This window comes from Amblyomma mixtum, chromosome 4 (assembly GCF_055824585.1).
Source record: "Amblyomma mixtum isolate Tamu chromosome 4, ASM5582458v1, whole genome shotgun sequence".
NCBI classification, from domain to species: domain Eukaryota; kingdom Metazoa; phylum Arthropoda; class Arachnida; order Ixodida; family Ixodidae; genus Amblyomma; species Amblyomma mixtum.
Window position 1 is genome coordinate 115,806,686 of NC_143015.1, and position 27,449 is coordinate 115,834,134.

The 27,449-nt window shown below is 47.6% G+C and overlaps 1 protein-coding gene across 1 annotated transcript; it reads right to left on the minus strand.

Annotated features, from left to right (window-relative positions):
* Positions 1 to 3,653: 3,653 nt before the first annotated feature.
* On the minus strand, positions 3,654 to 26,767 carry tzn (hydroxyacylglutathione hydrolase tenzing norgay). Its single transcript, XM_089587841.1, has 3 exons — positions 26,594 to 26,767; positions 26,002 to 26,413; positions 3,654 to 4,113 (listed from the first exon to the last, which is right to left on the minus strand). Exons 1-3 carry the CDS (start codon positions 26,663 to 26,665, stop codon positions 3,731 to 3,733), a joined length of 867 nt encoding a protein of 288 aa, XP_089443967.1. The 5' UTR covers positions 26,666 to 26,767; the 3' UTR covers positions 3,654 to 3,730.
* Positions 26,768 to 27,449: the final 682 nt, after the last annotated feature.

Genomic DNA, 27,449 nt, shown 5'->3' on the forward strand with positions numbered 1-27,449 from the left:
ACCTAAGTCGGCCCCACGTGGGGGCCAAACCCAAACCCTGGCCAATAAGGCGCGCCAGGCCTTGTCACGTGGGGTGGAGTGAGTAGGGGCGCTCCCTCCTCTCAGTTTTTCTTTTTTTATTCCATCCCTGCCCATCAGTGACATCAAGGTCATCGATCAGGATTCCCTGCGTGCAGAATAGGGGCACGTGTTCGGATATTTCCCATTGCTGCTCGCACTGTAAACAGGATGCATACCTTCGCGGAACATTTACGTGGCTCTCATAAAGGACATCCTCAGCAGTTCACGGCATCGGCTTGCCTAGTACGTAATAACTGAAAACGTTTAACTGTTGCTCAAAAAGCAATGCTGTCAAAGCGGACTTGAGCGCTCGGTGACATGTTCGCTGGCACATGTCACTGCTCCTGACGCTGCGCAACCCGTCATCGTGTGATTCAGGTCTGCCTGGGAGACGGTGATGAAGAAGAGCGGGCAAAGATATGAGAGGTTATGTGTCATTAAGCCTGAGGACATCATCATCATCATCATCATATGAGAGATCTTTTCCTGCGCACCCTGCGCCAACAAGTGGCCTGCCTTGAGACAGCCATTTATCCGCTGAGAAAAGGTAAAGCATGATGCAATACGAGAAAAGGTAAAGCAATAAGTTTCCAATATTGGCCCGATATTGGGATGCACAAAACGAATTTTACATCTAAGATGGCACATACCAAGCACTGCTGTCTGATTCGCTGCTCTTGCGACGCTGTTGGTGCTTTCGTCACGGATCGAAATGATCACACTGACAGGAATCCAGATAAAGGTGGCCGCCTCGATCGTCGCCAGTCGCAACAGGAGCAGCCGGAATGCGGCGAGGCAAAAGCCTAACCGTAACTCGCGGCATATACACACCTTTTACTGACGACAGTGCAAGTGCACCGTGAGAACGTAAGCGTGATAGGCGACACTCGCCGGAAGCCAGCGCGCCACATCAGCTCTCCTTTGTGTGAATGTGTATCAAGTTCGACACCATACACTGTCCATAGTAACCGAGCAAGGCCTTCTGGCAGTCTCGCCTTCCTGTGGCTCGGGCAGGCCCGAAACTGTAGCCCGTTCTTCGAAAGTAAATACATTTATTTGTATGCTGTCTGCAAGAAGCCCGTCAACAAGCAGGGTGTGGTTGAAACGCGACTTGACCCACCTTTATTTACCTTTAGACAACACGTGTCGAAAATAACTCTGCAGACGCAGCTTCTTTGAGTGCTCCGACACTTGTTCCAATCCTTGCATATGTTCCAATCAAACTATGAACGAAAACTAAAACTAATACAGTGTATATTGACGCCCTACCCCTATCCTTTCTTCTATCGCCCCCCCCCCCCTTTCTTTTCTTCTCCCTGTCCTCTCCGTCTCATTTTATTCTCGCTAGCCGCAGCTCAGGTGTTTCAGGCTTCGATGGCAGATGCCGCGGCTAACAACATCTTTTCCCTTCATATTTTATTTTACTATTACCAATAAATAGCCACTAACAACAAGCAAACGCGCCGATTCAATGTAATCTCGCCCGCTTTGGCGCCACAGAGTGCGCAGCATGGCGAGATAATGATCACCATCATTATGGATAATAATGCTTCGGGTTTCCCGTCACTGATTATGCGCCACGCTTTATTAAGGTTTGTCGATTATTTTTATAGCTCAAGGAATCTTGTCTTTAGTCTTTAAAGTGGGGTTCAAGGCGCACTACCCAAGCATTTTGTAGCGAAAGCTACATTGGCCACGAACTGGCGATTTCGCTGTGGCGGTGCTCCGAGGAGGCACAGAGACTGGCCTTGCGCCGTTGCCTAGCAACCGCCGCAACTGGCGGACGCCGCGCGCTCGCCGCGCCATCTGGCATGACATCACACCGCGCGCCTCGCCGCGGAGCTGTCGCCGCCGTTTGGTATGACGTCACACCGCTCGCCTCCGCTCGCTTCGCCAGCTGTGTCGCATGCGTGATAACATGTCGGAGGATTGAAAGGAGAGCTCGCGTGCGCCGCAACCATAGTTGAGGCGGCAGTATGGACGGCGCCTTAGCTTTCGCTATGTATATCCTGGCATAGCCGAGCTAAGCCACTGCCAATTTTTATTGCGAAAGCAATACTAGTTGCACTTTCAGCCCGTCGCGTAGCGAGGCCGGTAGCTACCATATTAGCATATTGGATTGGATTGGATTTGATTGTATAACCGATGCATCACCACAAGTCTAACCTCAAGCACCACCACCAGCTACACTACCAGCTGAACCATGGCGTAGCTACGGATATTGCTTTCGCAATTACCGGGCTTAACCAAGCAAAGCCACTGCCATTTTTTTAGATAAGGTCAGGGGAACGCTTGCACCCACTGTATCACCCATGAGTGCCCGGCGGTACTGGGTCCGGGAAACGAGCCCAGCGCACCTCCAGCATGCGATCAAGGTTTGTCGAGACAAAGGATAACGAAGGGCTACGGCAATGGACCAGGAATGCCTTGAAGACGGTTCACATTCGGGACACGCATTGAGGCATGCGCAGCCGCCACGTTGGCTCTCCTGTTGGCTCCAATTATCTCGTTTCAAACCAGTCTCGGGGAAATGTCGAACTGAGCGAAATAAAGAACCCCGGCACAATTATTCTACCCACACCAATCTTTTCACGCATTAGAAGGAAAGAAAGCGCCAAATCGCTCCCTAAACGCCGGGTTTCTCCTTGCGAAACCTTTGGTTGGACTGTGATGCTCTTTGCTTTCCTGTCACCTGCCGACCACATGCATTAAACACCAATACGCCTATATGGGAGTAAGAAGGAAGTTGTCTTCTAGTGCACACCCTTTTATGAATAAGAGTGCGCTAGAGGACAACTTTACTCCCTTTTTACTCCTTTTCTGTTTAGAGTGCAGATATCTCAGTCGAAAGGTTCGCGTTCCGTCTTCACGCACTGTTATATTTTTGCCGTACATGCAAGAACAGGAAGCATAGCAGTACACCGAAAATACACTAACCAAGTTCACGAGCTAGGAAAGATCCCGCTTTCTCACAGGTGCAAGACACCTGACGTTTTAAGAAACGATCGGAGTGGCTCAATCCCGAATCCTACTCTGCAAAGGCGCGGCAGCTCTTAGCTTATTACGACAGAACGCCACAAAGCAGATTTGCAGGCGTTGAAATTATGCTTTGCCTCCGACCGCTACCAAGGTGGCGGCAACTGAAAATATATCTGGCGCTACCAGGTGCCGCTTCTGCACGCATCGCCATCGCGGCATTGTTCATGTGACATTAGATTTAGCATAGCGCGCACCGCTTACCGCGGCCCGCCCCTACGCACGCGCTGACTGGTCCCGACGCGCTGTTAACGGGAACGTGGCGCCATCTGGGGACTTCATGGCAATCTGCGCATGCGCAGTGGCGGGTCGCGGTATGCGCTATGCTAGTAATGGTACCTATGAGCTGGGAGTCTGCTCGCGCTCCAACCCAAATGGGAGGCTTCACGTATGGGTTATGACACAGCGCTTCTCCCCACAAACCTTTTGCGTTCGTAATCTTAAGGACATGGCCACCCAATGTAGAGTCGCAACCAATATTACCTGCAACGCACACACTTCAGTCTAGAAGCCAGCGACGAGTTCGTGCTGCTCAAAGAAATGAGTGACAGTAACAATAACAAAGGCAGAGCTGTATTGGCGTTTCTGCACAAGTACAGTAGTAGACACACTCGGGGGAGAACAAAGAAGGGAGTCAGGCGGCCGGGCGGAAGTGGTCCTTCTGCTTGCGCAGGAACGCCATGGTGGAGACCGGGTCGTCCAGGCGAGCGTGCTGGTGCACGGTCGGCTCCTGGACGCGCATGAAGGGGTTGAAGCTGCGCTCCTCGGCGATGGTGGAGGGCACGGTGGGCTCCTTGCGGGCGCGCTGGTCGCGCGCCCAGCTCAGCTTCTTCTTGACGGCCTCGTTGTTGGGCTCCACGGTGGCCGCGAACTGCAGGTTGGTCACCGTGTACTCGTGGCCGCAGAATACGCGCGTGTCGTCCGGCAGCTTGGAGAGCCGCTCGACCAGCGCCCGGTACATCTGGTCGGCCGTGCCCTCGAAGAACTTGCCGCAGCCGGCCACGAACAGCGTGTCGCCTGCGACGCGCCAGGGATTTTTTTTTTTGTTTTCTTACTAAGCACACAACTTAAAGCCCCTCCATAGCCCCCTCCGCGGGTTAATGACATCCTAGTCGAAATCAAGAGAAAGAAATATGGGCTTGGGCAGGGCATGTAATGACAAGACAAGGTAACCACTGGTCCTTAAGGGTACCGGAGAGGATTCCAAGAGAAGGAAAGCGTAGCAAGGGGCGGCAGAAAGTTAGGTGGGCGGATGAGAATAAAAAGTCTGCAGGGATACGGTGGCCGCAGCAGGACAGGTTTATGGTTTATTGGGGTTTAACGTCCCAAAGAGACTCAGGCTATGAGAGACGCCGTAGTGAAGGGCTCCGGAAATTTCGACCACCTGGGGTTCTTTAACGTGCGCTGACATCGCACAGTACAGGGCCTCTAGAATTTCTCCCCCAAAGAAATTCTAGCCGCCGCGGCCGGGATCGAACCCGCGTGTTTCGGGTCAGCAGCCGAGCACCATAACCACTGAGCCACCGCGGCGGCTCAGCAGGACAGGGTTAATTAAGGACAGAGATATGGTAGAGGCCTTTGCCCTGCAGTGGGCATAGTCACGCTGATGAAGATGATGCTTTTGTATCTGCGATTACAGACACATTCACTCAAAACGAAATTCGGAATTTTAGAAGACGAAGCTTAGCAACTGCTTCCACTTCCCAGCAGCGAAGTAAAACATCTAACACTTACTGTTCTTTTTTTTTTCTCCTTTTATTCTGACGAACAATCCTTATAAATGTGGCTGCCGTGCATTTGCGTCAAGAAAAAAGAACGCCCGTGGGCAAAAGTTGAACCTGGAACTTGCCTTAATGTTCGAAAGGCCTAATCCCAACCTAAGCATGGCAGTGAGGACAACACGATTCAAGGCACAAGCAGGGTCATCACGCACGAGCAGAGAACATGGTGCTATCACATCGTCGGCCGTTCAAATCACAGTAAAAAAAAGGTCAATTTAGGCAGGCCGACTACCATATCTTTCATGACTGAACATATTTGACAAGGGAGGCGATGGGCAGGCAAGGTTTAAAGGGACAGTGAGGAGAACTCTAAATAATATTTTTTTTAGAACAAAATCCGATAGTTCGGCATTTCATGGCTTTGTTAATTGCCACTTGGCCGGCAGCGAAAGATGCATTTATTTCTAAGAAATTTGGATTCGAAGCTGAAAAAGTTTTCCCGCCACTCTGACTCAAACTTGGGATTCTCTTAAGACGACACAGGACTAAGTGACGTGACGTGCACATGACGTAACGCAGACTCCGTGATTTCTGGCGGCCTAGCAGCAGCCGAAAAGAAAGCTACCGCCGGCCGCACGTTGAAGGCATCTATCGGCTATTGCGGCCGTCGCTACCGTCGCTTCGTTTACGTTTGCACCGGCGTTTTGCCAGCGTTACGATGGATACAGCGCTTGTAGTGTCTCCCCTCTTTTCTGTGTTTTCTGTCTTAGTTTGCGCTGTTTTTTCCACCATGAATTCACACCAACCAGCTCAAATGTCTGCTTTGTTACGATGGATCCCGCTCTCGAAGTCGCCAACGAAGTTCTCGCAAATAGACACCTTCAGCATACCGTGTACCTTGTTACCGTTGGCGGGATACCGGGAGCCCGCCTACCGCCGGTGAGCAGGCGCTGATTTGTCCCGATGCTGCAGGCGCGCGCGTAGCTGCCGGGTACGTGGCGCCATCTGGCGACGTCGAGGAGATTTGCGCATGCATTGGCTGCGCCTCAGTGATTCGTGCCTTCTCGTGTCTTAGTGTTGCTAGAACAATTGGTTCTAGCAACACTGTTTTGTCCTATGACGTCATCACGCTTGTACTTGCGAGTTTGGCCTGTGGCGGCGATACCTGTATTTTGGTTCTTGCTCTTTCCTACGTTACAAGAGCTTTGTTGTCAGTATGAGTGGCGTTTTTGTAATCAGGAGCTGGTACTCTGTCGATACAAGCCAACTTCAATTTCTCCTTAGTGTCCCTTTGATGTCCCGAACCGACACATAGGTTATGCTCGTTCAAGAACCCCAGGTGGCCTAAATTAATCTTCAGCCCTCCACTACGTTACACTAAGAGAAAAGAGGCATATCGGAACACACTATAGTCTTCTAAAACCATCGCATAACGACTAAGTCTACATAAAATGGCTTAGTCATTACGACCGCCATGCTACTCTACCAAATCTGACCCTGCCTCGTCCGCAAAGACTTTGTTGACTTCACATGGCAAGCAGTGCAGCACATTTCCGTGTATTTCTACACGTCACAGTTCCCGGAATAAGTCACATACGAGTAACACACCAGGTTTAACAGCAGAAAAAAAGTTGCTGCCCTAAATTACTCCCTGTATCGACCACTCGGAAGGCAGCCAGAAAGAAGAAAAAAAAACAAAATAAAACGGTGGTGAAGCGTGATCTCCAGTAATGTGATCCTTAGCGTGTGGCACTAGCTTCTTCGGAAGAAAGCTGCCTTTCAAGAACCGTTCATTAACTTTGCCCAACCTGCTTGCAATTAAAGCCTCACTATGGTCGCTGACGACAAAAAACGCTGTGTATGGGCTTTACTTGTAATGAGCTACGTACAGCTGTGCGAACAAGCCGTGGTTATACTTCGAGAACACTCGCTGACATCAAGCTATCGCGACAAGAACGCAAGAAGACTCTCGACGTCCTCCACAGACGGCGTCCTTTACAAGCGACGCCAAAGCGACCGACCCGTTGTCGTATTCGCCGATTAGTGAAGCCCACAAAGGCACTCGACAGGAGATGCCATTTAACTGCAACCTGCTGGTTACAGGTAACCACGTCGCCCTTTCGCAATCTTCCGGAACAAAGATACGCTCTTGCAGGCTGTAGGCGCACGCGACCGGCGCCCAGAAGAGCAGGTGTTGCAACATGCCGATCGACACTTCGTTATCGTGCGCGCGTCCGAAACGCAGCGAAAGGGCTTACGCATTAAAGTGGGCCGCCGCGGCGGCTCGTGGTTACCGTGTTCGGCTGCTGACCCGAAATACGCGGGTTCGATCCCGGCCGCGGCGGCTGAATTTCGATGGAGGCGAAATTCTAGAGGCCCGTGTACTGTGCGATGCCACAGCACGTTAAAGGCGCTGCGAAACGCTGCTTGGTGGGATACCGGCTATACTTCAGGTGGATTCTTTATGTCACACAGATGCTTACTTAAAAAGAATTACAGGAATCGATGCACAGGAACGGGAGTTATTCAATGAAGAAATTTTAAAATACAAGCAAACAAAACGCTGCCCTCAACTCGATTTTGGCGGGGCTTCCCACTCCTATTTCGCTCTCCCGATGACGGCACCTGGCGCAACCAATCAAAACAGCCTGCCAGAGCACGTCGCGGAAGAAGTTTGCACTCCATGGTTGTCTGCGCTCTGTAACTCGTTCTTGCCGAGACTGGCAGCGTCGTTTCCATGCCAGAGCCCCTGGTGGTGTACTCTTATTTTACTTGCTTTGCAGGGCTTTTATCTAAGACGAACAAGTTGTTTTTGTTGATCTAATATAGAACACCGACAGGTGTCAAAATGTGTCTGTATTTATTCACACAATTTGCAGTATATTTACTGTTTGTTCAATCATCAAGCTCGCGCCAGGTGATGTCATATCCGCTGCTAAAACCCGCCACTGTATGGGGACATCAGAGCCATGAATTTGTTTTTAGGAAGGCATTAAAATATTAAGAAAACGGAATATACCCCGTATTGCCGACGCTAATAGCACCATTGTAACCCACTGTATGCGATCAACAGGCAAAACAGTCAACTAAGATTGTGTTTCTGGGCCCCTTTAAAAAAAACCGTGCTCTAAACACGAATACTTCTAATATGGGAATTAAAATGGAGTAAGGCACAGTCTCTTATAAAAGGGTGTGTGCTAGAGGACAGCTTTACTCCCTATTTACTCCCGTCTGTTTAGAGCGTAGGTGGTCGAAATTATCCGAAGTTCACCACTAAAGCTTCCCTCATAGCCAGAGTCTCTTTGGGAAGGCAAAACCCCATAAAAACAAACACCAAAAAGGCTAAATACGATGGAGCTAAGCTATTCTTATTATCTTTCACATCTCTTTTCACCTTAAATCAAAAATAAAGGGAATTATTATTTGAAAGGAAGACTGAGGGCAACTCTATCAAATTATTTTTCTCAATAAATATAGAGCCTCGGCCTCTTTTTGGCTGCTCTGCCGACCTTTGTACAACAGCAAGTGATGAATTTATCGACCAGAAAATAGGATTTAAAAATCTTTCCGCCAGTAGATTCAAACTAGCGACGTCATTTACGAAAAGTACGCGTTGCCACCGTTTTGAAGTGAATGGCGTTGTAACCCAGCATCTGGGATCAGCACAAAAGTGGTAAATTTCTAACGTAGTTAAACCTAGCAGACGTGCGTAAGCGTGCGTTCATTCTTCACCTCTTCTTTCTCGCATCTGCACGTGCACGCAACCGCGTTTCTCGCCCTTCACCTTCACACCCTGTCTCGGACGGCAGCTGGCGCGACACCCTCCTCCCATTGGCTACAGCTGGCAGGATGCTCCTTCAAACTTAGCCGAGTTTCCTCCCATTGGCTGCAGCCTGCACGACGCTCTCCCGAAATTACGAGCTTCGTCCCATTGGCTGCAGCTGGCGCGACGCTCCTCCGAACTTACAAGCTACCTCCCATTGGCTGCAGCTTGCACGACGTACGTTCTTCCGAACTTACGAGCTTCCTCCCATTGGCTACAGCTGGCGCGACGCTCCTCTGAATTTACAAGCTTCCTCCAATTGGCTGCAGCTGGCGCGACGCTCCTCCGAACTTACAAGCTACCTCCCATTGGCTGCAGCTTGCACGACGTACGTTCTTCCGAACTTACGAGCTTCCTCCCATTGGCTACAGCTGGCGCGACGCTCCTCTGAATTTACAAGCTTCCTCCAATTGGCTGCAGCTGGCGCGACGCTCCTCCAAACTTACAAGCTTCCTCTCATTGCCTGCAGCTTGCGCGACGCTCCTTCGAACTCAAGCCATTTCCTCCCATTGGCTACAGCTGGTAGACACGTCTCTTGCGACGCTCTTGCGAACTTACGAGATTCCTCCCAATCGGCTGCAGCTTGCACGACGCTCCTCTGAACTAACCCGAGCGTACCCGAGTTACTCCGAGGCTTCACACAAGATTCATGGTAGAGTTTGGCCCCGTTCAGCAGTGCTTTCTCACAAAAAAAAAAAAAAAATCGGTGTCGGCGCAAGCAGTTTACTTACAACTATAAGCCGGTGATAACGACACCTGAATTTAGTTTTTTTGGTTTTGGTCTTGAAACTATGAAAGCTCCGTTTTCGGGGAGAATGATATCTGTCGTTACAATGCCACAGCCTACCAATACTGGCGAACTTTTTAATCTGTCCTCGAAGTAACTTTAAGACCTAGGATAAGCCTTTGGCAAAATACTAATGCTTACCAGATTACCACGTCAGCATGCAGGATGTTTCAGCTGACTTGTGTAAAGTTCTTAAAAAACACCGCTCTCCGCGTGGACTTTGCTATGGTAGGAAACAACTGAAGTCTGCAGTAATCCTCCGCCCACATTCAGGACAACCGAATTCCTCCATGACAAAAAATCGACCGTTGCTAAAGCTTTTCCCGTTAACTAAATGCGAAGCTAACCATGAGACGAAATTCTAAGCTCAAGAATTGTGGTGCCCCTGGCTTGTTCGACGCAGTCAGATATTAAAAAGCTGATTTGTTCACTGTTGTGACTGGCAAGCGGAGTAATACTGTTTTCCGCGGGCCGTGGCCCATTTGTTTTTATAATGCAAATATGGCCTTCGTCACAAGAGCGTTATATGTACAGGGTCTGTTTTTGAACAGTATAGTCAGGCAGCTACGACACCCGCGAAGCTCATAATAACAGTAGAGAGTAAAAGAAGCATCGTTCTAATATCTCACAACCTTGGCAGCTTTATCGACACCTTAAGTGCCAGGATATACCGAAGAAAAAAAGCAGACCGTGTGGCCTGAGGACTTTTGACCAACCCTGTATACATGTGCAGGCCGGTGTCGGCTACAAATGCCAACAAGGCCCGGTATCGGGCCCATTGCGACCAACTGGTGTTTGTTTTGTTTGGTTTATGGGGTCTAACGTCCCAAAGCGACTCAGGCTATGAGAGACGCCGTAGTAGAAGAGGGCTCCGGAAATTTCGACCACCTGGGGTTCTTTAACGTGCACTGACATCGCACAGTACACGGGCCTCTGGAATTTCTCCTCCAAAGAAATTCTGCCGCCGCGGCCGGGATCGAACCCGCGTCTTTCGGGTCAGCAGCCGAACACTATAACCACAGAGCCACCGCGGCGGCCTATTCGTTCTACTCTTGTTTGTTCAAGTTGTATCAGCATTGAAGGTTTCTCGTTGTATACATAAAATACTACGAGGTTATGGGCAGTCGTCTTGTCCAAATCAGCATGTTTTTTAATGCGCCCAATCTGGCTGTTAACAAAAATAAACCAACTTTTTGTTCCGACCTTTAGAGCAAAATTTCTAATGCCAAACTTGCAGAGAAAGTTCGCGTGGGCTCCTCTTTTTTCGAGCTTAAAACAAAGGCCGCGAGTTTTAATAACTGCCAAGTAACTATGCGCTCTCGAGTCGTCCCGTTAGCGACCTGAAACGTGCCCCCGACAGAAAGAACGGTAGCGGCGATGGTTTTGAGATGAGCCAATTGATAAGCCCGCGCACTTCCTTTCGCCGGAATCATATTATGCTGGAGCGCGACCACTTCGTCGCCTTTTTATGGCACAGGACAGGTAATTCCTGGCAACCCAACGTGGTTGCTCCTAGGCTGCAGCGTCAGATTCTAGCGAAAAGCAGCGCTTATCGCAAAACGATCGCTGTGACCGGCGGCACGTTAATCCATCGCGGCCTCGTCTGCTTGATTTCCTTGAGTCGGAGCAAGTTTGCTAACGTGGTGGTGCGAGACCTCAGAAAAGAAAGCACGCAAACTACACGGAGAAAAACTCAAATGGCATTTCTCAACTTGTCCTGCAACTTTTAAACTGAAAGTCTTACGCTAAATTTTAACGACTGCATAGCAAGAGAATGGAGTAGTCTGGCCATACTGGGTTTAGTTTATAGTCTGGCAACACCGGCATAGCAGACGACGGGAACGACTCACGAAACCCTACCAACACGATACTATTGAAAAGAAAGTTAAGTGGACCACAGTCCGTGGCGTGCTGTATAACTCCAAGATTCCGCTGACCAACCACAGAGAACGGAACAGGTAGAGAGTGTACATTTCTGACTGCAGCCGCACAAAGCGGTTGGAGGGGATACTAGGTGACTACTTCAGGTTTCGGTTTTCAGCGCGCGTAATCGAAAGCTAGCACGCGCAACCCCCTGCTCCGTTTTTTTTTTTTGCACGTTTTCTTTTTTTTTTGGCTACGATCTACTGTTTAGGCGCGAAATCTGTTTTGGTCTACTAAAACTGGAACAAATTTGTGATAAGAATTTTTATTTCGCTGCACATAAACACAAAAAGAAGCCGATACAAATGGCATCGACATTTGGCAAATCATTATAAGCTCGTCCCGGGCTTCGTGTGTGTCCACTGTTATGACATTACGGCACACAGCAATGGTTGTCGCTCCCACCGAGCCACGTCAGCTGAAAAATGTAAATTACAAGCACGTGTGTCATTCTGATAAACCTCACACCAAAAGTGAGAAGGCGCGCGAAAGTGGCAAAGCGACGAAATTATGAACACGGACAACATGCTATTACGAACCTCGAATTCAAAACAATGGTGCACCACATACACTACCGAGTGTAGTTGAGACTAATTGAAGTAGACTCCCCGTACCAGTCGGATACAACTCAAAAACGAAGTGGCAGACGATCCTCAAAAGAGGCCCTCGAGACAATGGCGTCGACCAATTTTCATGGCAAACACGTACAAGCGCTAAAAAACACGGACAGAGAAGAGACTTGGACAACACGAGCGGCGCGCTTCCAAGTCTCTTCTCTGTCCGTGTTTTTTAGCGCTTGTACGTGTTTGCTATGAACCAACTAGCCCAAAGGTCTGTGCTCCTAATTTTCATGGCACCGCGGTTAATCTGATGAAGCCGCGATTAATTCCCCATTAATCTGCCCCACCCCCTTTCCCACGACTTCATGTTAGCAGGTCCAAGAGGATTGGTCAAGGGGTGGAGGGAAGAATCGGCCGACGCCATTGTCTGGAGGTGCTCCTTTTCAGGGGCATCTGCCGCTACGTCCTCGAGTTGCACACGACTGTCACTACACGGTGAAGACAACTTCCAATGATCTTCGAGCATTCCTCCATTCTACAAAGTTATATTCTCTGCCCCTAAAAGCCTGACTGCACGGCCGCCTACGCGTTTTGTTCGACAAAAAATTCCGAACAAAGGTGCACCCAGAGGCACTTCAAACTCCCTTGGATGTCTTTCGGACTTTCAGGACGTCCGTGCGACGTCCCAGGGAGTTCCAATGCCAACTGGGTGGTCACAACATGGGCTCCCAGCCGGACGTTTACAGAATGCCTGCCTCCTGAGCGGACCGAGAACAAACGGTCGGTCGGTCGGTCGGTCGGTCGGTCGGTCGGTCGGTCGGTCGGTCGGTCGGTCGGTTGGTTGGTTGGTTGGTTGGTTGGTTGGTTGGTTGGTTGGTTGGTTGGTTGGTTGGTTGGTTGGTTGGTTGGTTGGTTGGTTGGTTGGTTGGTTGGTTGGTTGGTTGGTTGGTTGGTTGGTTGGTTGGTTGGTTGGTTGGTTGGTTGGTTGGTTGGTTGGTTGGTTGGTTGGTTGGTTGGTTGGTTGGTTGGTTGGTTGGTTGGTTGGTTGGTTGGTTGGTTGGTTGGTTGGTTGGTTGGTTGGTTGGTTGGTTGGTTGGTTGGTTGGTTGGTTGGTTGGTTGGTTGGTTGGTTGGTTGGTTGGTTGGTTGGTTGGTTGGTTGGTTGGTTGGTTGGTTGGTTGGTTGGTTGGTTGGTTGGTTGGTTGGTTGGTTGGTTGGTTGGTTGGTTGGTTGGTTGGTTGGTTGGTTGGTTGGTTGGTTGGTTGGTTGGTTGGTTGGTTGGTTGGTTGGTTGGTTGGTTGGTTGGTTGGTTGGTTGGTTGGTTGGTTGGTTGGTTGGTTGGTTGGTTGGTTGGTTGGTTGGTTGGTTGGTTGGTTGGTTGGTTGGTTGGTTGGTTGGTTGGTTGGTTGGTTGGTTGGTTGGTTGGTTGGTTGGTTGGTTGGTTGGTTGGTTGGTTGGTTGGTTGGTTGGTTTGTGGGGTTTAACGTCCCAAAGCGACTAAGGCTATGAGAGACGCCGTAGTGGAGGGTTCCGGAAATTTCGACAAATGCGCGGGTGCGATGCGTGTTTCCAGTAGAGACGACGGAGTTTTCGACGCACAAGCAGCACAAGTTTCTCGCTTTTTAGCGTTTAGTCCTAGGCGTTAATCTTTTTTTTTACCGGCCGTTTTGAAAACCGCACTACCGTGCTGTCACAACGCGAACGCTTGCCTTCGACACGCTTGCCCGTTTTTTGAAGTCGACCACATTCTGCCGCGCCGTCAACGAATGTAGAAAAAAATGTTCACTACTGGGGTCATAAAAAAAGTCCAACTACCCGCTTCGAAAAAGCGGGCGCGTCATTCGCTAACTGCGCAGTTCGTTACACCGACCAGCACATGGCCGACGTGCTCAGTCTAAATTGCTCTCAATGCAAGCCTACAGTTTGACAAGAAACACTTTCTCATTCTGCCATTGTGAGAGTCCATGAAAGAAACGTCACGTCCCCGTATAAACGTCAATGCGAAAGTACCCACGCCACAGCAGCCGGCCCTTCCTCGTTAACTGCACAGTTCGCGACCCCGGCGAGCTCAGCCTTAATTGCTTGCAATTCAGCATAGTTTGACAAAGACACATTACTCACCTTGTAGCTGTCAAAAACCGCAGAACTGCAGCGTCGAGCAGCAACACTGGCGAAAAAACACTCGGACGATTTGTGCTAACTGTAAACGAAAAACTAAGAACACCGAGCGCTCGAATGTGCAGACGGCGACACTTGCGCGGGTGGCGCCATCTCTCGGTTGGAGGCTTCCCTATTCCCCCTAGGCCGTGTGACGAATTTCTTAAGGTCAGACTTTGCCGAGTGCCCGATCTTTATCAATCTCTATCTACGGACCTACCACAACAGTGTCCAAAATAAGTTTTTAATTGTGGGACTGTATCGAACAAGACGAAAGCATCACAATTTTCGAGCTTATAATTTCGTCTCATGATCAGCTTCCTTTTAAGATAACAATAAAAGCTTTAGTAACGGTCTATGTTTTGTCATGGAAGAATTCTGTTCTGCGATCCTAAATGTGGGCGGAGCTTCACTGCAGACTTCAGCTGTATTAATTTATCCTCGTTAACGCTTTCCTTACCGTGCCCATTGAGCATGGGTCACCGGTGGCCAATATATATTGAGTGCGATTTCAGAGTTTGTCAGTGATATAGACCAAGAAGTAAATTTTCAGTTTAAGTAATTTGCGCCTTTGCTATGAAGCGCTGAATCTTCGTGCAGGACTGAAAAGGGCAGTGCCCTATTTATCTTAACAAGCATGGATTAGCTCCGATATCCAGACTGTATTCCAAATGACCTCAGTGTTGTAATTTTTTTAGCTTTTGGGATAACTGTTTGGAATGCTAGTAGTAGCATTGAGCCTCTGGATGACGTTTAGCTTTTGTGATGAACTTCAAAAAAAGAAATCGCCCAAAACATCAACTGGTGTCTACAGGGAAGCATTGTTTTCTACCTGCTAACGGTTTATTTTTTGTGCCACCAAAAATGTTTTTTTCATCATCAAACAGCGCACAAAAAACACCAGGATACTAAGAAAGAACGACACGGATAAGAGCGCACTAGCAACAAAAGCAACCCAAAAAGCACTCATACCCTTGTTGAGAATGCGTGCATCATTTCCACATGTGTCATAAACATAAAACCAGCCAAAACACGGTGAAGCAGCATCTTTCAAACAGCTAAGAAAGGAAAAAACAAGATAGAGTGCCGAAAGCACCGAAGTGTAATCATAGCATGGTTTTATGTTTATGACGTGTGTGGAAATGATGCACGCATTCTCACCAAGGGTTTGAGTGTTTTTCGGGTTGCTTTAATTGCTACTGCACTCTTGTCCGTGTCGTTCTTCTTGTCCTGGTGTTTGTTGTGCGCTGCCTGACGATAGAAAGAATAGAAAAATGAGCTGGCCAAAAACACCACGAGAAAAGATGTAATAGAGACGTTCACAGTACTATGGAGGCAATTTGCCGTAACTCAACATTGCGTGGCCAAGGTTTGCCATCAAAAATTTCTACAAGGACAGTACGACAAAAGGACAAAAAAAATTGCACATATGGCTTCAACAGATAGACAGCAGCACCTGTAAGATAACAAACATGAGCCAATACCTTATCCACAATCAAGCGGAAATGACAGATGATGAAATGTGCGGAATAGATAAGCAATGGTCTCTTAGAGCAACACAGTGGACACAGTGAACACTCTCGGAAGGAAAATGTAATATACAGCAACGGGGGATCAAGAGTTGTGCTAAATATGCTAAAACTGTAGAGGAAGTGCCCACATAACAAAGGCCCCCAGGCTCCACCGCAGAAGTGAGAAAATACCAATCAAAAAAGATGCAGGGTAGGAAGACGAAACTTCTCTCCTGCTAATCACTGCATGGCTAAATCAGCCATAGAGAGCACTACATTGGGAAGAAGTAGGTATGGGATTATCGGGTGGCACTATCCAACAGTAATCCATCACCTTCTTGGTGCTCATTGGTGCTCGGAGCACTGATATCAGTGCTCAGCCATTTCAGATTCCAGTAGTGTCCACCCAACAAGCAGTGTGTGACCAAGGGACTAAAGAGACCTCAAGCTGCTTTACCACGCCTCATTCACATGAGCTCTGCTTGTACCCCAGGCCTGAAATCACCTCCGTGGTGTTCACGTAGTGTGTGTGGGGATGTAAAACATCGTCTTGCGTGCTGCCGAGACTACAACGCCGAGAGGTGTCCCCTACTCGCTTCCCTCACTGGGGCAGAAACGACACACTTCAAGACATCATTTAAGAGCAAAGAAACCGGTCATAAACAAACGAAGCTTCTGACAGTTTTCCTAACATTTAGACACTGACCTGGACTCTAGAAGGTGAATGCAGTACCTGACGTCTATTGTGGGGATTGTGTGCAAGGCGACGCACATCTGCCAGGTTACAGATCTGTGCCTTCCCGATCTTAATTAACATACAAGCATCGCTACAGGATAATTGCGAGACTAATCCCACCAATAGCTTACACCAGCCACAACTCAACTCATATCTAAGTAACTCAGGAGATGGCTTACAGCAAATGACTGAAGACCTCGACAGGGAAAGTCCAACAGCAGCCTTCAAAAAATTAACAGGGAGAAAAATAAAGTAAACGTTGAGCAGTCCGGAGGTAGAAAAAGTTTACTGGGTAGCATGACATTAGATGCAGAGAGGGAGCATATTCATGCGAGCCAATCAGTCATGACACATCCATACCATAAAAGGAAATTAGTGGGAGAAAAACCATGACTTAGGGTGCATTTGGAAGGCGCTAACAAGTTATGAACATCAGCCTAACGATGTCACTCACACAGAAAGCATGTAACTGATTATCCTGCCAATGGTGCTGGAATGTGAAGGCTACTGAAAAATCCTGGAATGAGACAAAGGACCAGTATAGCAAAAGGGAAAGGAAAATTACACATGTGGCATTAAGAGATAGGGACAGCAGTGCCGATAAGTGAACAAACATGAGTCGATATCTTATCTGCGTTAATCAAGCGGAAATGCCAGATTATTAAAGGTGCGGAAAAGATAAGCAGTGGTATGATGTGAGCAATACACTCGACACTCAGGAAGGAAAACGCAATAGACAGCAGCAGAGGATCAAGCGTAGCTCTGAGATTGGGAAGTTTTGTTCGGACAGCACGACAGGCAGCTGCTACAAGACAAAGGTGACTGTTCACCACTGGGAGAGGTCTCTTGTCTTGCAGTGGGCTTAAACCGGCTGACAATGACAATGATCTCCCCCTCCCCCTCGTTATGCAAAGGATTCGTAATGATTTTAACCTGAATAATTTGAACCAATGGTCTACTCAATGCTCTGATTCCCTCAAAGTTTAGTATAATGAAAAAGCCCTTCTTAATCCAGAAACTACACATTTTGGAACGTGTTCTCATTCCACACCAATTTTTCTGACTATACTAAAGGAACTTTTTCTCGTTCAGGCGAAACACATCCAGCAAGCGCTAGCAACCAAGAATAAGAGCACGGCAACCCTCTTGTCACTGTTTCATTCACTTTAGCTACTTCAGTTTTAACTAGGGCACAGTCTCTCTGTCCAGATACAGCAGATGAAAAAGGTTGATGGAGAATGCAGGGCTTATCACAGCAGCGTCCTTCACTAACAAGTGGCATGGCGGTTCCCCCTACTAACCTGGTATTATCTAGGTCAATGAAAAGGCCCTCCTTAATCCAAAAACTGCCCACTTTCAAATATGTTCTCATCCCACACCAACTTTTAAATATTGCAAGCTAACTGTACTATACTAAAGGCACTTTTTCTCATTCAGGGGAAACACATCCAGCAAGCACTAGCAACCAAGAATGAGAGCACGGCGACCCTCTTGTCACTGTTTCATTCATTTTAGCTATTTTAGTTTTAACTAGGGCGTAGCCTCTCTGTCCAGATACAGCAGATGAAAAAGGTTGATAGAGAGTGCAGGGCTTATCACAGCAGCGTCCTTCACTAACAAGTGGCAGGGCCGTTCCTCCTACTAAGCTGGTATTATCTAGGTCAAGTCAAGGTATTATCTAGGACCTAGGTATTATCCAGGTCAGAGTTCTTTGAAAGACAAAAAAAGCACACGGGCAGTAATGTAAAGTTATCACATCCAACCTCCCTGACAAGCAGAGTCAATTCAAGAGCTCAGTAATAACGAATGTGCCTAAAACAAATTACAATGCCTAAGAAAGCAAAAAATGGTACTTTAAGAGCTCGACCAGATAAAGCACGACAAACTGAAGTGGACCTCAAATTCTCTGGTCTGAGCACAATGAGAAAGAGCTCTGGTTTGGAACATTCCCTAGCCACTTATAACAAGCATCCAGCCTTGTGCTTTCTTTTTCAGCCTGTACTGCACTGTGAGGAAATTAAATTTACATCCAATCATGAAAGGCTTAGTATCCACAATATTCAGTGGAATCTGCCAGTTCGCTTCCCATCATCTGAAGAAGAGATAACCAATTATTGCATAGGGACATTGTGCCATGAAATGCAGCACAATGGTGTTACATCTTTTGCACTTGTCTCTGTCTGAATAAAAAAACCGTCAAACAACTGATTATTTCAGATCAACTGATCGTCAGTCTTTAATGTCACGAGCAATGCTGTAATATTAAAACGGTCGGCGACTGTTTTTCTGCTTAATGCTTTCAACCACAGTTGGTAGGCAGGCATAGCTGGGAGTGTCGCCTAAAAGAGTCGTAGTACCCTGTGTGTTCAAAGCATAAAAAAGTGTTGGAGTTTTATGCAGACCACCAAGGGCTGCCATCCTTCCCTATCCTAACAAGCCCAACTTTTTCAGCTCACAATATGTGTGGTTCTGCTGCAGCAAGCTTCAAAAGAAGGGGTAGCCTTCAAAGCAAGGCAATGTGTATGTACAGTCGCGAGCAAAAAATATTAGCACAGATCACTGGCGATCAGAATTCGTATATCTCACCACATGGCGCTGCGGTACGCAGACCTGCCTAATGGGCAGTTTCCATTTTTGTAGCCTAGGGGGGGATGGCAGGAAGTAAGCTTTATCAAGCGTGCACCGCCCGAGCGTTGAAGTGCCGACCCTACGTGACTGCGCTTGCGGCATTTATTTTGGCTCGGTTATCATGAGCAAAGATGGCTTCTTTTTATTACTGTTTTTTTATGTCCGCGATGGTTTGTCAGAAGGAACTCATAGATGATACAATAGATGATAGCCCTGCTTTTAGCCAGTAATTTTGCAGTCCGTGGCTGTCCGCTGAACCCCCCTGATACTGTAGAATGGGAGCGGCCCGACACTATCGTTATCAGCCTCTTCGCCACCTGCAGCGCCACGCGTTGTCATTCCGGCGCTCTGGTGTGCCGTCACGTGTGCTAATCTTTTTTACCCGCGACTGTACAGTATTAAGCACACTCCCACGTCCGTGCTTATATGCTCCAAATCTAAGTTCTAATCTACATAAGTTAAACATTTTTAACATCGTGAGACATGGTGCACTCAGGCAAGTTAACAACTGCGAAGGCTCGAGCTTTCACCCTTGAGAGGGGGTAGAATAATTGAACTAGAATAACCTAATGTAATTTGATACTGAGGCGCGCAAAATGGCTGTGAGTAGTCCACATCAACTGTGTTGAGTGACTGCGACTCCCAACACCTGTCAAACAATGCACATGCACACATGAAAAATTAGCCATAGTCCCATTGCAAAACTGCAAAAGTCGGCTTTCCTGCATATCAAAAAATCTTTTACCATGGCAGCATGGCCCATCATAGGGGAAAAGTTAGGTACAGTGCTGAAGATTTTCATTCCCAGCCTCATTTCGTGTACACGCCTAGCTAACAGCACCCTGGCACAGCTGCATTTCACACTGGTCTTGTAAAGCTGCACTTAATCCAAGCCCTTTACCATGACAGCAATGCACAGCAGAAGCAGGTAGGAAAGATGCATAGTATTATTCGGACTCCTGATGTCAGTGGCACTGCACCCAAATCCTAGCCCCAAAACTGGTTGGGCCAACATGGCAAAGTAGTTTTCCTTCATTGCAGAGGAGCTGACTTCCAGGGTTTCGCAAAGGGTCTATAGTAGACAACACCTAATGTAATATGCAGTGTGCAATAAACATGATATGAACGTGTTGAAATCAGGTGTCAGCACAAACTACAGGAAAAATGAGTGAATGCTTTGGGGAAGAAAGCTTGAGTCTAAAAAAGTTTTAGGACTAGCTAGTCTTAACAAATGTAAATAATAAATGTGCAGAAGATTAATAATAGTATAACAAAGCACAAACAGTGGAAAACTTCAGAATACGGAAGCCCAGTTGTTTTTAGCAGAGGCTAAGCAAGAACGTAAACCCGCAGCCTGGAAAAATTTCATGGTTTATGGGCTTTTAATGTCCCATCCCGAAGTGACTCATGTTGTGAGAGACGCTGTAGTGAAGGCCTCCGGACGATTTCGACCACCTGGAGTTTTTAGCGTGCATTGACATCGCACAGTACACGGGCTTCTATCAATTTGTGTCCATCGAAATGTGACCATCGCGGCCAAGATCGAACCCGAGTCTTTTGGGTCAGCAGCCATGCATCATAACCACTGAGCCACCGCAGCAGGTAGAAAATTTTAGGATAATCAACTCACTAGCAAATCATGGTTTAGTTTTGTTTATTGGTGCTTACCGTCCCAAAGCGACTCAGGCCATGAGAAACGCCGCAGTGGAGGGTTCCGGAAACTTCGACCACCTGGGGTTCTTTAACGTGCACTGACATCGCACAGTACACGGGCCTCTGGAATTTCGCCTCCACTAGCAAATCATCTATCATACCTCTGAAATATTCATTGCTAAAAGTAAACGCACTGTTCAGCATTCATTCTCATCACAATATGAGCTTGTGAACATCACTTTGTCACTCTCAAGCTCCTCACTTGCTGTAAGCACTTTGCAGTAGACAGCACGTTATTTTCCTTACTTTTATCACCTCATGTAGACAGGGCCAAGGATGTGAAAATCGTAATACCAAGAGCAGAAAAAGGTATACATGCTAACTGCCCCCTGCTAATATTTACCATATCCCGAACAGCATCTGTACAACAAGATGTTGACTTTTCTGTTGTCACAAGTAGACACTGTGCTGGTAATCACTTTGAAGTCTACGTAACTTCTGTTAATGCAGTTTATTCTCTACAATTCAAACCTAAAAATTTAAAGAGGAATCCCTTTCAATACACATGGCGTTGATCGGGCCAAAGCATTAGTCTGAATAAACTGGAAATTTGAACTAAGCAATACTGAATCAAAGGGATTCTAGTACGTCCGTAAATATAACACTAATGACCCCCAGATGTTAAAACTCATAAGTATGAAAGGTAAGGACACCCCCACCAAAGCTCATCTGGTCAAGCATCGCATGCAACTAATAAAGGTCATGAGTTCACAGTCTCGGCTGATGGAATTTTGTCTTCTTTTTGCAGTAGCAGCCGAAGCAGCAACAGAGTTGTTGAGACAAATCCAGACTTCTTTTGTGTAGTATTGCACGAATTCAAGAACAGGCGAAACTTTTTGGCTAAGTAATATGCGACATGGAGCTCAACAAAGAAACACCGAACAGTCATTCCGCAAAAAAAAAATGGCAGTTTTCTAGCTAAGAATATCAGTCGCAAGTAGCAACATGTCAATCACTTCCTGGAAAAAAATCTCAAAGAAATATTGATATGATTTCTGAAAAAAAGTTCAAAACACAGCAAAAAGCTTCATTGCAGTTTTAATGCCAGACAGTAACTGAAAAATAAAACCTACTAAGATATATGATTCAGTTAACTTCAAGTTCTGGGTTCAATTTGACAGCAGTGATATGTTCAGTGAAGCATGACTAACCTTCATGTAGCTGTGTATCTTTGACCTTTGCCCCCATCACGTGTATGGCATTTTCAGCTCCCGGTGGGACCCTGTCATCTGTGGCAAGTTATTTGTGACCAAGAATCCTGTCATGCATGTGACTAACAACCATGATATTAAGAAAGTCAATTGTGTCTGCCGACACTCGGGTCTAGGCTCAAAAACAGAGTTAATACAGCTCACTTTGAATAATTTAACTCCCCATTTTCTACTTCCAACCAGGAACAATGATGTGGTACTGCTGACTGCTACCTCAACAGTCGAGCACTCACACAAGACTGCTGACCTTCATCAAACTAACTGCTGCTGAGGTCTTAATGGCACTTCAGAGGTGATGCCATGTCACCCATGTTTCATGGTCATGTTGCATGGTCATCTTAAAGGCCTTTGAACCAACAGTCTATCAATTCAATGGCAAAGTGAGTGCTGTTACACAGGTGGCTCCAATGGCCGTTGAGTCGATAGTCTACTCAGTCAACAAAGCAGTGAGAAAGTTGTCACTAGAGATCCCAAGTGCCTTCAGATGGCACAAGTATATACTCCTGCATGAAACGAATACATAGCCACATACTGAGAAATGAAATTAAAGTGGTATAATCACCGAAAAACTCTACTTGGATATATAACATGTTTCACAGAAATAAAATAATATTCTCGCTACAAAAACACTGCAGCTAGTATAATCTAATGCTGCCGGTTTTACCAAGTTACCGAAACCGATGTTTGCTAAAAAGTGCACGAGGTCCAACAAAGCTTGTCCCAAACGGAATTAAAAAAGTATTAAGATCACTTGAACACAATAGCCTTGTTTTTTATTCTTTTCAGGTTAAACTTGTAGGCCGATTGTTTATGTGCCAGCAAAACCACTGCTTTTGAAAGCGGTGCCACAAGAGCTTGGTGTGATATGATAGAACCTCCCGACAGAGAACAATGTTTCTCTGCAGCGGCAACACAACTACCTTTCAGTTCAACAGAGCGAGACACCAAGGCTCTCAACTCAACAGCCAACTGTAAATACTTGTGTGACAAAGGCATAGGCCTTGTGCACAATGACGGCTGGATCGCTGGTGTCAAGACTGGCACGGACATTCAGGGAAAGGGTGGGCCACACCGGCTCCTACTGTAGAATTCAACACTGTCATGTCAAAGTGAATTTCTTTTACTCAGCGTTTGCGTCGGGTTACAAACAACATTAATATCGGCTGGCAATAAGTGGATTATAGCCACAGCTGACTATATGACACGCTATGCAGAAACCAAGGCAGTGCCGCATGGCACATCGTCTGAAATCGCACAGTTTTTCATGCATCTCATCGTTTTACGACACAGCACCCCATCCTACATAATCACCAATGCAGGCACGGCTATTACAGTGAAGCGCAGCTCATGCTCGAGGTGTTCCAGCTGAGTTGCAAGAGTCATCACAAGACTACTGCCTACCACCTGCAGTCAAATGGGCTCACCGAAAGACTCAACAAAACCATAGCGGATATGCTCGCAATGTGTGCAGACACACAGCATAAGACTTGGGACAAGATTCTCCCATACGTGACTTTCGCGTAAAGCGCGGCCATGCAAGAAACTACTCACTTTACACTGCACCGCCTCATTTACGGATGGGATGTGCAAACAATGTTGGATGCCATGTTTCCAAGTGCAACCGACGACCGGCGCTCACGCTATACACAAAGGAAGCCAGCTAACTCGCCCCTATACACGTCTGACGACAACAGGGGATGAACGGATGCATTCCACTACAACCAACGACACTGACATGTCGACAACAAACCAGATGATAAAGTGTAGGCATGGACCCATGTCCATCACCCAGACTTGTCGACGAAACTCATCTGCCTCTACTTTGGACCCTATAAAGTGTTGCGCCACATCACGGATGTGACTTATGAAGTTCGGTTCGATGCTACTGTGCAGAGTGCTTGCCACTGACCCCAGCCTGAAGTAGTGCACATACTCTGTATGAAGCCCTAATTCACTCAGTAACGAAGCACTTCCATTTTTTTTTTTTAGCATGAAGCCCTTTTGCCTCCTGTCATTGTGCCCCCTTCGTTTGCTCTGTTCTTTTACCCTCTCCATTAGCTCGTACCACCCTAATGACTCAGTTTTTTTTTTTTGGTGGGGGGGGGGGTGAATAATTCCCCATAGCTGGCCCCAGGTGGTACCAAAAGACAAGAAGGTTTTAAGGTTTGCACACATGCTGGGAGCTAGAACACTATTGGTGAACAGTACCTCGGCCCTTCGCTCCATAACAATATCCGCCGCCAATGCACAGCGATATGAGCTTGAGGGCACCTCCAGCAACAATTTCATTCTAGTTGGATGTTCAAGTACTCATTAAACGCATCGTAGACGCATTTGATTCCAAGACTGGCCGGCAATAAGAGTTGTTTGGTCACATTTCGCTTTATCAGCTCTTTTGTTACTTACATCTTTTTCTTTTATAACACTGGCTCTCTAGCTGAAGGTTACTAGCCTATGCATAGTTATAGCTGTCAACGGTCAACAAAGTGTCTGGTGAACACCTCAACCGTGCCATGAAAGAAAGAGAAAGAAGTGCCATGGTGGGTGGCTGTGGATGGTTTTCAACCACTCGTGGTTTTTTTAACGCACACTAACACAGCACAGCAGAAGGCTCCTTTTTGCGTTTCGCCTCAATCGAAAAGCAAGCACCAAAGCCAGGACTCACATAGAGTTGCATGCGGGTGGAGTGCAGGATGAGACACGAGACATACGCCTGATTCACAGCACGGCGCAGAAACTAGCGGCCAGTGCTCACTACCGGAGCAAGGAACCTCTCATACTCTATGCTGCGGTGTATGGAACCGGTGGGAGCCGGAAAAAAAACAAGTAATTGCAGCTGAGAACATTCACCATTTTCATAGTAAATGAATGAGCGATGGACACTGCATTCCCGATGTACTTTCGAAAGCGATAGCTAGGAGGCTTTCAGTGGAGCCTCAACAAGTGGTGCTCGGGGTGTATAACAGAACCCAACTGTGATGTGCACTTCAAACTATATATGTTACGATAATTACCAGCAGCATTCACCAGCAGCATAATCTTGTCACTGTAGTACAGCGGCATGATATGAAGTTCAGGAAGTAGTGCAATCCTCCTACAACATCCACATATTGCCACAAGAAATTGCTTACATTTGTGTCTTTGTTTTGTAGGTAAACCAGCCAGAAACAAGGCACAAAGCTGCATTTTACTAGTCAACACCAGTAATGCGTCAATTGCAGAAGCATCATCATCAGACTGAATACGCTCACTGCAGGGAAAACTCCAAGTAAGAATGCCCTGTCCGAGCTGCAGCCACACTACCCTGTAAACTTCTCAATCTCATCCGCACACCGCACACCTCACACCATACCACCATCATGACTGCAACTTCAATACTGCAACACAGAAAGAGAATGTTTTGATGCCGGTTACCACTGTCGTACACACAAGCTGCCTGCAGCTGTTAAGAGGAATTGCAGCACTCTGAATAACCAACACATTTTATACTTGCTGCACCTCATTTCCCTGAAGCATGAGCCTGATGAAAACATTACGTTTCTAATGGCTTGCCACGACAATGGTAGAACAAGCAGTTGCTGTGGCAAGGCACAGTTCCCTCCCTGTCCTGCCCGGTTTTCTGACCACGGACATGGCTGTTGGATTTGTAGCCCAAATGTTCCATCCAACTACGACTAACAGCCAACAGCAGCATAAACATGCAAACAACGCTATGCGCAATGAATAAGATCACGGGAACCGAAATTAAGAGAGGCGCAAAACTCGAGCGCATCTCAGCAAAGGTTGTAACCCCCCTCCCTTTTTTTTTGCACAACCACATGAATAACCACAACACGGTTCAATTACACATATGCACACTCAACCTGCATACAATGACAGCAGCTACGAAAGATGCCACAAGCAAAGCCAGTCCAGGAAACGAGTGAATGGTAGTGTGTTGTGTACCTGCCCCCCAGGAGTTTCAGGGCGATGCACAAATATAAGAATTTCGCTAGGTCGAACGGCATGATTCCTTCCGTATGTCTTTATACCAGCCTCCACGGCGATGTCATGACAGCAGGTCGACACTACTGGTTGGAGACCTTCCTTTGAGAGTTATCTGAACTGTATGCGTCTCTGAAAGTGTTCAAGCCTACCTGTAAACACAGCTGGCGGCTGTCCATCGGCGGCCGGCACAAAATAGCAAACGTGGCCCGACGTGTGGCACGGCGTCAGCAGGCAGCGCACCGTCAACTTGCCCACCTGCAACTCCTGGTTTTCGGTAACGTGTTCCGTGAGCCTCGGCACCCGGTCATCCCCGCCGTAGACACGCAACTTGGGGCACAGCTCGAGCAGGCGCTCGTTGCCGCCCGCGTGGTCCCAGTGGTGGTGCGTCGTCAGCACCGTGGTCAGCTTCACGTCGAGCTTCTTCACCTCTTCTAGCACCTTCGCCGGCTCCACCGGGTCGACGATGGCCGCCTCACGGCTCGCATCGTCAACCAGCAGATACATGTAGTTGTCCTCGAGCGCGTTCAACACTTTCACCTGCATCGTGCGGCCTGGACACACCTGCGCGGCACACGCCACCAAATCCGCGTTAGTTATCTTCCTACCAACCCCGGCAACAGTGGCTAGTAGTAGCTATACCGACCACGCGACCACGCCTCGCGCGCGCCCTCAATAATAGCAGCACCGACAGCACTACGAATCTAATGCAGCAATTAGAAAAGCATGATCAACTTCTCTCACGTAAAGACGCCGGAGAAGGTGCCCAAACCAAGCTGCTGAGCGCTTGCTGTTGTTGAGGGCGGCGACAGACATGAACTGGACAAATAAACCTGTTCGACTTCCGATAGTGCACAACCGCGCACAACAACAAACGAAACTGTCCAGTGTCCACCAACGCGCTAATCACTTGTCACACTAGTACGGATACTCGACGTTAAAATGCGGGCACTGTTTTACGCCAACAGTGACCATTTACAAACAGCCGCGACATCTATCAAAAAGCAATAAAAATTAAAATGTGCAAATTAAACTTTATTATTATAAAAAATAGTTAAATAAATTTACAATAGGTAGCGCAACAACTTGTAAGTTAAATTTTAAGCATTATAAATATTTTTAGACGCAAGATTTTATTCAAATTATTGTCACTAATTTGATTATAAGCATCTTTGTACCTTCGAAAACATCAGCGCACCTACCTACGCCGCTCCGCACGAGTGGCGCGAGTGGCACGCGGGAGCTTTAGCGGGAGCAGCGGGCATCAAGGAGGAAGGAAAGCACATGCGCGCCTCGAGGCACCCTAGAAAGAAATGCTCCCGCTGCGGGACTCGGGAGCAGCTACAGCCAGCTGGCGACTCTAGACGAGACAGCCCGTGTCTTGCTGGACGGAGGGCGCGGCGGCTGCGCTTCTGCTGCTATTTTGAAGTTAGTGATCAGGCCGCCCCTCGTTGACCGCGTAACAATCAGCATTCTGCAGTTTTAAAATGCAACTGCGTCCTTGTCGCATTGGCCTGTCCTAGGGTGAAACGGAGGAGAGCGCAAGTATGAAAAAGTCGCCGGAAAGGACCCGCCAGCTTTTGCGCGCGATTGTAGGTTC